This window comes from Leptosomus discolor, chromosome 3 (assembly GCF_034619465.1).
Source record: "Leptosomus discolor isolate bLepDis1 chromosome 3, bLepDis1.hap2, whole genome shotgun sequence".
NCBI classification, from domain to species: domain Eukaryota; kingdom Metazoa; phylum Chordata; class Aves; order Leptosomiformes; family Leptosomidae; genus Leptosomus; species Leptosomus discolor.
This window is the reverse complement of record NC_141393.1, coordinates 53043191-53054374: the sequence shown is the minus strand read 5'-3', so window position 1 is coordinate 53054374 and position 11184 is coordinate 53043191. Positions and strand designations below refer to the sequence as shown.

General features: G+C 49.7%; 1 protein-coding gene across 1 annotated transcript; it reads left to right on the top strand.

The window, feature by feature from the left end:
• Positions 1 to 394: 394 nt before the first annotated feature.
• On the top strand, positions 395 to 10690 carry LOC104350729 (vitamin D3 hydroxylase-associated protein). The gene is made up of 15 exons (XM_086462007.1): positions 395 to 604; positions 2293 to 2406; positions 2744 to 2887; positions 3865 to 3998; positions 4387 to 4593; positions 5086 to 5126; positions 5354 to 5478; positions 6127 to 6252; positions 7023 to 7120; positions 7296 to 7395; positions 8263 to 8306; positions 8780 to 8819; positions 9306 to 9414; positions 9771 to 9916; positions 10565 to 10690. Exons 1-15 carry the CDS (start codon positions 395 to 397, stop codon positions 10688 to 10690), a joined length of 1764 nt encoding a protein of 587 aa, XP_086318133.1.
• Positions 10691 to 11184: the final 494 nt, after the last annotated feature.

Here is an 11184-nt window from a genome sequence, read left to right as displayed (position 1 = left end):
TGTGATTTCAATCTGTTTTTTCCCCTTCTCCCATCGTACTCTCAGGCTACGCAGGAAATAGGAGAGCAGCTATTTCCTTGCTTCTTTTGTTCAGCTGATCCCACAGCCCTTCCTCCCCAGCAGAGAACTTCCTGCAGTCCAGAAAGCCCCTATAAACCTGACACTCAAGGTTCACTGGACAAACTTCACTTTTTCCATTTTATAGTCAATCATTCTCCACTGCATGCTTCAATGAAGGCAGCTTTGCAGTGGTCAGCTTTGGACTTAAAAACTATTTGCTGACTTGAGGTAGTGGTGCTGGGAGGAGGGACAGGTCTGGGGAGGCAGGGAAGTTCTCCTGCTCCTGACTTGCTTTTCTTTCTCACTCCATCCCCAGAGACCAGAAGGCCACATTATGATCCAGCAACAGCTGAGACAGCTCCTGCCAGAGAGGGAGGTGGATCCTTCTGCTGCCCTCATCCTGCTCTGCGGCTCAGCAGCAGCTGCGCTGGTCTGGAAATGGCTGGGCAAAAGGCAGATCCAGAAGAAAATGGAAGAGGCTCGGAGGACCCGGGATGAGGGTGTGAAGAAAATGGCAAAGGCTGTCCAGCATTTCAGGGAGCAGGTAACCTGTCCTTCTGGGGGGGGGATCTGAGTCCCACCAGGGTCTCTGCTGATGTTATTCTTCAGCTCCTCCTTCCAGCTCACGCCTCCGTAGCTTTTATAACGAGGGGTCCAGAGCAGATGTGCCAGCAGCCCTCACAAGAGGAAAGGCTGCCTTCAGAGGAAGGGATATCACTGCTCTCCTCAAGCTGGATGAGATGCACTGGGAGTCCACAGCCAGGGAGATGTGAATTACTCACTGGGAAGAGGTTTTGGACACTACAGGTGATGAGGCACTGGACCTTCATCCAGTTCTTTTGGGATCTAGAAATGTGTCTTGCCTCTATGGCTAGAAGCAAGAAAGCTTTTTCCTCTTCCTGTCCTGTTTTACACACCTGTCCACATCTCTATAACTCTGTCTCTAAAACCTGGCTTCAGGATGGTTCATGGAGAATCCTTAAAAGAGCTTTTGCTAGGGTTCCCTGCAAGTGAGACCTCCCGGCCCAGCTGGTTTCCCAGAAGATGCATGGCCTAACTTAACACTAATGAAGCACAGGGCATTCAGTGCCCTCGGGGAGCAACCAGGATATGACATGGGGCTGTATGAGGCAGGCACGCAACCAGCATGGATGTGGCCCTGAATTCCTACTGAAATTTCTACTGATTTCTGAATTCCTACTGATTTCTAACCACCTTTCCATCCTGCTCTATTCACTTCTGAGTAGGCAGTGGTTAAACCAGCTGATGTTTAAACAGGTAATGTACCTGGAGATAAAGCATACCAGCTACAAGTGATACATATCTTTACAACCTTTTTTTCTTAAAAGTTGTAGGGCCAGGCTCTTTTCAGTGGTGCCCAGTGACAGGACAAGGGGCAATGGACACAAACTGGAGCACAGGAAGTTCCACCTGAACATAAGCAAAAACTTCTTTACTTTGAGGGTGACAGAGCACTGGAACAGGCCGCTCAGAGAGGCTGTGGAGTCTCTTTCTCTGGAGATATTTAAAATGCACCTGGACAAGGTCCTGGGCAACCTGCTTTAGGTGAACCTGCTTTAGCAGGGAGATTGGATTAGATGAACTCCAGAGGTCCCTCCCAACCCCTACCATTCTGTGATATATCTATAAATATGATATAAAACCTTCAAAAAAGCTGGTGGCACTGAGAACTGCCAGTCTTTTTCACCCGAGTAGACCTTACCTACCCATGAGTCCCTACTAATAACTTTGCAGTTTGCTGGGCTTGAGCTATTAGATGTTTGTCCTCGGACTGGGCTGACCCACACTGTCTGTACCCATTCTGAGGCGTGAAGGGCCAGTCTGAAACTTGCGTGCAAGGACTTTGGTACCTTCTGCCTGGTATGGTGTTTGCTCAGCTGAGATGATTATCTCTTGGTTGATGGGCAAGCCCCACAGCACCAGGAGGAAGGCTCTGATGTGAGGCATTGCCTTGTCCTCTGCTGCAGTGGATGCATGAAGATCTTCTATACCTTCAGAGAGAGGTGTGGTTCTTGTGTTTACATCACATTCATGACATCCAAACTCAGGATGAAACACTCAGCTGCTCAAGGTCTGAACCCCCAACTGCAGAATCTGTCTTTCCAGCAAGCTCTCTTAATAATGTTGGCAAAACTTAAGAGACTTAGCCCCTCTAAGCCAAAGAGTAACTGGAGCTGCTGTCCTGGTATCCTCTTCATCTTCCTCTTGCAGGTCCCCAGTGTCCAGACGGATGCCATCCTGTCTCTGCCCCTGCTGGAACTCACTGGGAAACTGCGGGAAGGGTCTCTATCCCCCAAGACTGTCCTCTACACCTACTTAGAGAAGGTGAGTGCCTGTCCGTAGTGTGATGGGCAAATCACTTATGTTTGCCATGCCATGGCGTGTGGGCTGGTGGCTGAGAAGACTTGTTGGAGCTGGTGATTATGACAGGTCTTTAATATAGCAGATAATCAGGAGAAAGATAGGAGAAGGCAGGGTTCTCTCTGTCTCCTGGGTCAGATACGACACTGAACAGACCTTTGAAATGGCTTGCTCTGGGGAAGGGGTTACCATTCATACCAAGCCACTAGCCCTTGTTTTGAAGGTCCAGGTAGCTACTGAATGCAGCTGTGTAAAGATGCAGTTCTTAGCTAACTCCTATTCCTCCATGTGTCCGGCAAAGGCCCTGGAAGTGACCCAGCAGACAAACTGCTTGCGACACTTTATCCCAGAGTGTGAGGAGCAGCTCCAGGAAATACAAAGGCAGAGGGAGAAAGGGCTGCTCTATGGCATCCCGGTCAGCATCAAGGATCACATCGGCTACAAGGTGCTTCCCCCCTTCCCATTTGTGCCTGTGAAGTGACCCATCGTGGGCTGGGCTGGTTGGTGAAGTGGTGGGACACAAGGAATGGGGAAGAGGCTTGATGTGTCCCTGCTTACACAAGAAGCCTGGCTGGGTCTGAGGCTGTGGCCCCACATCTCATTGCAGCTGCAACCTTGGCAGTTAAAAGCCTCCATCGGCAAAAAAACAAGGAGTTAATAGTTATATATCCAAATGATTTCTTCTCTGATACATGAGACAGCACAGGCTGGGCTACATGGTCCTTTGGGCCATAACTCAGACTTCTACTCAGAGGTTTGCAATATCGGGGGTAAGTACAAGGCTCAGCTTCTAGAAAGTCATTAGTAGCAGGAACTGTTAACCTCTAATCCCTGTTGTGCCGTAGCCTGGCCACTGAGCCCCTTTGCAAAGATACTGTGCATGACAACCCCCTCACAGACAAGCCCTGATGAGGATTGACCACACACTCCTGAACTGAATTTGTTAGGCAGTCTCCTCCATGTTGACTTACCAACACAGCTAAGAGGGCTCTAAGCCCAAAGCAAGCCCCAGACACTGAGGCTAACTGAAAAAAGGATCACACTGTGTTTGCCTGGGATGTATATTCCCTCCCTGAATATCCACTGGTGGCTTCACTTGGACAGCAACACTGGGTTTGATCCCAAGCTAGTGCACCTATGGAGTTGCATCTTGATCAGGGGAGAGAAATAGCAGGAAAAGAGCAAGGACAACTTCAGGAGCAGCATTAACCCTTTAAGTGTTTGGCAGCTCTCTGCCAAGGATGGAAGGAGAGGAAGCCCTTAGCCCTTCATGCAAGGGCTTGCAAGCAAGGGGGTTAGTACTTCCCCCCTCCCTGCCCCCCCCCCCCCCCCCCCCCCCCTCCCCCAAGGGGACACCAGATCATCCTTCCAAAACTGCAGGGGAACTGTGCTGACCATGTCTGTTGCCACTTCTCTCTGCAGGGGCATCTGTCAACCTGTGGACTTGTGCAATGCCTGGGCACTGTGGTGCAGGAGGACAGCATCCTAGTCAAGGTTTTGAAGAGACAGGGGGCCATCCCATTTGCAATGACCAACGTACCACAATCCCTCTTCAAGTAACATACATCATTAGAAGTCTTTCCTCTGGTTGTGCTCCAGAAGCTAAAACACAGCCTGTAGGTCCCAGTACAAGCTCCTCACTGTCTCCTGAGATGTTGCCTGGATGAGTCCCTCTTCCATCAGCTGCCAACAATCCCAGTTCAACTGAAAATACCTCTCAGATAAGATTAAGAGGGAAAAAAGTAACATAACATAAGAGAAATCAAGTGCACTTGTGCATGGGAGGGAGAGCGGAGGCTCATGGTATGAACCATATCCTGAGGGATTTAGGGGATGGAAGGATGGGGTTGGCTATGACACATAAACTCACTGCAGTGGAGAGCCAACAAACTCAAGGTATTAGGCTGTTCCTGACAGCCTGCTTGCCGGTTTTCTTCTCCCCAGCTATGACTGCAGCAATCCCATCTTTGGCCAGACCTTGAACCCCTTCAACCACCAAAAGAGCCCCGGGGGCTCCTCAGGAGGGGAAGGAGCTCTGATCGCAGGGGGAGGCTCCATCCTGGGCATCGGCTCGGACATTGGTGGCAGCATCCGCCTGCCGTCCAGCTTCTGCGGGCTGTGTGGGCTCAAGCCCACAGCCGAAAGGCTCAGGTAGGTGCTGAGGTCTGCCCCTCCCATTCTGCAAGCAGCCTGCTAATTGTCAAATTCTGCAGAAGGGGCAATGTACTCAGTGAGTATTTGAGGGGAAAAGAGAGGACAGTTTCTTAAAAGCTGGCTTGCTTTTCTCGAAATCTCCCCCAAGAGGCAGCGTTGTTAGGCTTTTAGGTTTTGTGGGGAAACGGCCGCATTTTCGTTGTAAATCTGGCCCAGAGTTAAAAGGAAAGGGGGCCTAAAGTTGTTAAATAATGCCAAACTGGAACACCTTTGGTTAAACCGAAACAAAGATTTATTGGAGTTCAGGGTTGTTTTTTTTTTTTTAACTTAGACTAAAATTTTCTGTTTCACGTGACTAAAATTAAATACTTTTAATAATTTCCTTCTGTTTCAGGTCCTGAACCAAAGCCCCCACTATGCTATTCAAACATATTGGGAATATCTCACCATTACTGCAATGATAATATACTTCTTTTTCTTTCCTCACAGCTTGTCTGGAGTGAGTGGCCCAGTCAGTGGGATCCTGGCAGGTACATGAATTTTTAATTGCTTTTCTCTATATGCTGTGAAGAGTCCTATGTCCTCCTCTAGGCCTGAGGAAAGCCTGAGACAGCCAAGATCTGTCTGCAGTCCATCTGAAATGTCTCACCTCATTGCCTGACCATCCCTTGCAGCCAACGTGGCCGTGCAGAGGGGTGGACCAGTGTTTGGTGCACCTGTTTGCTTAACATGGACATTTGCTCTCGTCCCACACCAGTTCCTTGTGCGCTGGGGCCAATGGCGAGGGATGTGGACAGCCTGGCCCTGTGCATGAAGGCGCTGCTCTGCCAGGAGATGTTCTGGCTCGACCCCACCGTGCCCCCCATCCCCTTCAACGAGGAGGTGAGTCCTCAAGTCAGCAAGCCCTGGTTCTTTTGAGGGTGCCGCACACTCACCATATGCATTCTTTAAGGGTCCAGTTATCTTTACAGTACTGGTTTCCAATAACTTGTTAGCTCTCTTTGAGGACACAATTCATATTATTAGGAAAAAATAGGTTAATAAGTAGTTATCCTTTCTTGCCTTCTCAGTTGGCATGTAGCTTATCAGATTGAGAGACTCCAGAGAAGAGTGGGGAGAAAGGCAACACCAGGAGCAAAAAGCTGGAGATTTTTAGGGGAAGATGAGACAGGATCAGAAACTCCTGCAGCAAATCTCTTGACCGAGGACGTTTCCTTTCCCTCTGCAGCAGACAAACTTCAGGGTTTTTTTTTCACCTCCATTTTCACCTCCATTTGTAGCAATGGTTGAATTTTCTGGTCTTGAGTGGCTGTGTTCTATCTGAAGGGAGGGATGAAGGGGAGGCTGCAGAAAAAAGCAGGGGTGGACATTTGGAAAGGGTCACCTATGGAAACTATAAGGAGCAAACCAGAAAATTAGTTACTCCCTAACATCTGGAGATTTTGTCTGCTTCTGCAGTGGGCTTCAGCATGGTAGCAGTCCTACACCCAGCAAGGTTGGAAATGCTTAACTGGTGGCTTTTTGCTCCAGGTGTACTCCAGCTCTGCTCCTCTGCGGGTCGGGTACTACGACACAGACGGCTACTTCCCACTGCCCCCTTGCATGCGGCGAGCAGTGTGGGAAACCAGGGGGGCTCTGCAGGCAGCCGGGCATGAGGTGAGTGCAAGCACCCCGCGTTATTCTCCCCAAGGTGTCCCCAGCTTTTCTCCTCGCTTCTGAAATCACCCTTCATAAAAAAGACATAGCCCCCAAGTCCAGTTGTGGGATAAATGACCTAACCAGAGATACAGGATTAAGTTACTACAGCCATTAGCAAACTTGTGCCTGCAAGTAGCCAGGGGTGTAATGAATCCGTCACAGCTCTCCTGGTGGCTGTGGTCCATGCCAGACAGCAGCATCCATAAAACACTGCATTTGACCCTGGAAGGTTGCCCTGGCATTTTCTAGGTCTGTTGCTCCCCAGCAGGGCCCTGAGGGGTGTTTTTCCCCTTTCTCCCCAATGTCCATGGAGACTTCTGTCCTTCCTGGACCACTGAGGGAAAAGGACCATGGGACATGGGATGGAAAATGCCTTTCCCTGTGGAAACATGCTAGCGGTGCTCTTCATAGCAAAGCAAGTCTGTATCTGAGAGATGTCGATCCTGCTGGGACAGGTGGGAAACTCGTGCAGTTTCTGACTCAGTGACTGCCTGGAGCAAGACGGAGGAGGAAACAGCTCTGAAGAGATTTCAGAGCTGAGCCAAACAGCCATCAGGGAGGAATAACCCCACAGGGAGATGCCTATGCTGATAAAGGATTGAACCAGGTCCTCCATTGGTGTGCGGAGCCCAGGGAGGTGCTGCTCTGCCTTTGAACTATATCTACAATCAAGCCTTGGAAATCATTCATATCCCCAGGCTGCCCCATAATCTTGTGTTTTGGTGCAGCTGGTGCCCTTTTCTCCACCTCGGATCCACTATGTCATGACTGAACTGTTTTTGAAGACGTTTTTTGCTGATGGAGGCCGTGCTTGGTTGGATGTATTGTAAGTAAGAGCCCTCTGGCAGGAGTGCTGTAAAACTCCTCCATGCCCACACCCATGAGCACAACACACAGGCAAAATGAGCCCATCTCTCCCACCCCAAACAGGAGATACTCGGGTTTCTGAGAAAGGGCAAACAGCTTCTCTGGCATGATCCCCTCCTCTTGTCATCTCTCAGCACAGGAGGTATTGTAGATCCAAGCTTGAAATCACAGGTGAATTTCTACAAGATCCCAAGGCTGGGGAAGAAGCTGCTGGCTCTGATTCTTAAACCTCTGGTGAGTCCCTGGCCTCAGGCTCAAGGCAGAGTGGTGTCAGCAAAGCCTTGAGATGCTTGAAGACATGATGGTACTGAGAGACACCTTTAACTAGAAACACTGGGATTTCAGGCCAAGCTGGATGCTATCACTTTGAAAGGTCTTTTCTAGATCCCTGCTAGGATTTATTCAGTGCAAAGGGAAATGAGAGAAGGACCAGCCAAGAGCTGTAAAAGATTAATGCAGAGCTCACAGCAAGTGGTTCTTCATATGCTAGACCTAGTAGTGCTCCATTCCCTACAGATTTATGCATTGGGATTACTGCAGCAGAAGGACTCGAGATTGAGGCTCTACCCCTGTGTTGGAGGCCTCCCAAAGATGGCATCTTTATGGGGACCCCTGGTGATTAATAAGGGCTGGCCCTCACTGTAGCCCTTTCATCAGCTGAGCATCGTTTTGTAGGGCTTCTCTCCTCCATCTTCCATTTTCTCTGTGTCTCTGTCCAGTTGGGTTGTTCTCAGCTGACAGGATCAAAAAGGTAGCAGTGAGTGGGAGGCAATCAAAGTGCTTGTAGAGGTCTTATTTCTGCGAGATACCAAGATAAAAAATGTTTGATTTGTCAAAAATAATGAAAGGCAACTTGTTTCAAGTCAGTGCATTCCTCTGTGAACGGGAAATATTGGGCTATAAGAAACAAATTGGGAATCAACAGCCAGAAGTTGGAAGCAAAGTAAATTAAGAGTCATGAGGAGCACTTTTAATCATCATTCACCCTCAGTGCAGTATCCCCAGGGACAGAAGGTGAACAGAACCAGGGGGTTCCCAGGATGGCACAAGTTACTGCACCTCCCATGTCATGTCCCTGACAGGAATCTCTTGCCTTTCCAGTTTCCCCGCCTGGCAGACTATCTGAGTGCCTTGGGTGGAATGAGGTAAGATGGCATCGTCTCCAGGGATGTCCATGAAAATGAACGATACCTTCTCCTCTAAGTGTCCGTGGTGGAGGGGACTGGATTCACGACAGGCTCTGACCTGCTCTCTGCAGCAGCTGTCCCTCCATCGTGGACATACCTTCAGCCTTTAGGAACACGTCTCCCTAGTGCTGCACTGCCCCTAATGTTCTCCCGAAAGGACTGAGGGACATGGATGGATAAGGTCATACAGGAAGCCTGTGATGGAGATGAGTACTAAATCCAGGCTCACAAGAGAAACGTTCTCTCTACCACTTCCAGACATTTGTTGCTTAATTGCTTGGCCAAATGCCAAAGGAAACTTCAGACAAATTGTAAAAGATTTATTGTTTTAAGTAATTGCTAAAATCATAGGCTTATCGACCTAGAGGATTATATAAGCAATTCCTCCTGCTCCTTAAGCTTAAAAATGTTGCTACAATTTCTGCTTGCAGGTCAGTGAAGGAGATGTGGAATCATCACCATCAAATAGAGGTATGTTTTGAGGACTTTCTTCTCTGGCATCATGCTATGAGGTGAGGCTTTATGGCAAGTGTCAGGTCAGAGGGTCATCAGTTAGGAAAGGGGTTGTGTGGGGAGGTGCTGGGGAGGAGACATGATGGAGGGAAAGGCAAAAAGAGAGGTAGGAATCGGTTAGATGGGCTTTTGAGTCAACCCAGACAGGACTTTACTGGTTGCCCAGAGTGCTTATGCACAAATGCCCATGCTTGACGGTCCCAGCACAACAAAGGCTGTCCTGGGAGCAGGGACAGCTAAAGAGGGACCTTTCCAATTCCTGGTCACAGTCTGGCCATGTGCTGTGGAGGCAGACACTTACACGCTCCCCTGCCTCTCCCCTTGAGCACAGCAGCCTGCTGCTCTCTCCTTGGCCATGCCAGAGCCTGGTGCATACCCTGGAGAAGCCAAGATGCTCCAGGCATGGACATGGCTTCCATGGCATCTCCCCTCTCCACCCCAAAGGCATACCGCACCGAGTTCATCACCCAGTGGAGGGAACTCCGGCTGGATGTTGTGCTGTGCCCTGTCCTAGGGCCTGCCTTCACCACGGGATACCCTGGGAAACTCCTCAGTAAGTGATTCTGGGATCTTTCTGGGAGGGCAGAGGACCAGAGTGGCTGAGACCGGACAGAAATATCCACTACCATGGAGCTTCACCACCCACCTAAGCATTTTATGGGCATTAGGAAGGAAAAATAATTACCATAAAGCTATCTATCTGGGCAGATGGAGACAGACACGTGGATGAAATGATCTGATGGCAGTTGTTTCTCGCAGTAGAACTTGGACTTGCAGATGACCAGTCCTGTGCAATCTCTCCTCCCAGCAGCAGCTGGTTCTCAGGGGCTTCAGTGAACATATAATGTGTAAGTTTGGAGGAAGACAGGAGGCTGTGACTACCTGCATTCTCTCTTCTGCTTCTCTCAGCCGCCATCTCCTCCACAATGCTGTACAATGTCTTAAACTTCCCCGCTGGGGTTGTACCAGTCAGCACAGTGACAGAAGCTGATGAGGAAGAACTAAAGCTTTACCAAGGATGCTGTGATGATCCCTGGGACCGGACGCTGAAACAGGTATGCAACATGGAAAATGATGGAGTAGAGACTGCTGATGGATGTTCAAGTAACAGTTTCACTGAAGTCAGGGGCTCCTAAATGTCTCCCTCGGTATGGGCACAGTGCAAAAAAAATCACCTCTTCTTTACATACCCTTTGCAAATCCCTTTTTTTTTTCCCAAGCCTCAAAAAACTCACTAAGCTTTGAGGGGATGGGGGGAGCACCCCCACACTGTATTATAGGCTGAAAACAGAAAAGAGCCATGCAGCAAGGCTTCTTTGAGTAGGTCCTTGTGACAGCCACAGCACTGCACTTTCCTCCTCCTCCGTGACACCTTCGCCAGGACCAGGCTGTCAGCAGAGCATGGATCAGGAATGAGGATGCTGAAGGAAAAACGATCTGGCTGCATGACAGCTCAAAGCAGAGCTGGCTGGTCTGGGGGTGGTGTCTGAAACATGCTGTCCACAATTTGGCAACCATTTCTATCACGAGAACAGCAAGAGCCTGCCTTCTGCCCCAGCGTGCTAATGCTGCTTCAATGGCAGAGCTCAGCCTGCGACCTCCCCACACTCGAGGATGAGCCACATGCCTAAACCAAGTTTCCAAAAGCTGCTGGAGGTCTGAGCCCCCCAGGTAACCCCTCACTGCTTGTGCCCTCGCTGCAGGCTGTGGCCGGAGCCGTGGGGCTGCCCGTGGCTGTGCAGTGCATAGCCTTGCCGTGGCAAGAGGAGCTGTGCCTCCGGTTCATGAAGGAGGTGGAGACCCTCAGCCGTGAGAAGAGAGTGGCATAGCCTCCAGGGTCCCACGCCTGCAGGGCCAGAAGCGAGGCGAAAGGGACAGCGCTGCACGACCTCTCTTTTGCAATCGGCAGTGCAGAGATTACAGTGAGGAAGGAAGAAGGAAAAGCTATTTCCTGACCACCCTCCTTGCCAATAAGCACGGATCCTGCAAGGAACCAAGATGCCATGCGGAGGGCAGGACTGGCTTAAGCTGGGTTCAAATGATGATAAATCTATGAACTGCACCTTCCTGGAAGGATGGACATGGATGGGGGTTCACCCTCATTTTCATCTATGCTGCCTCTTGCAGAAGCAGGGCGATGCCGAGAGAAAAGGATTACAAAACCTCAATAGTATTTTCTTGCTGGCACTGGAGTAACTTCATATGGGCTGCCCTGTAAGCAATACAGCTGTGTCTACCCTCTCCATCACTGTATTTTGCTCACAAAAATAAAAATGTAGCTATTAAGCAACTTATCATAAACTCCAGTAACCCTTCAATGATG

Bases quoted from the DNA above. Each gene is read 5' to 3' on its own strand.
- LOC104350729 (XM_086462007.1), top strand. From the start codon at position 395: ATGATCCAGCAACAGCTGAGACAGCTCCTGCCAGAGAGGGAGGTGGAT. The intron at 3,999-4,386 runs GTAACATACATC...TCTTCTCCCCAG, and splicing joins GTACCACAATCCCTCTTCAA to CTATGACTGCAGCAATCCCA. The intron at 9,917-10,564 runs GTATGCAACATG...CCCTCGCTGCAG, and splicing joins GGGACCGGACGCTGAAACAG to GCTGTGGCCGGAGCCGTGGG.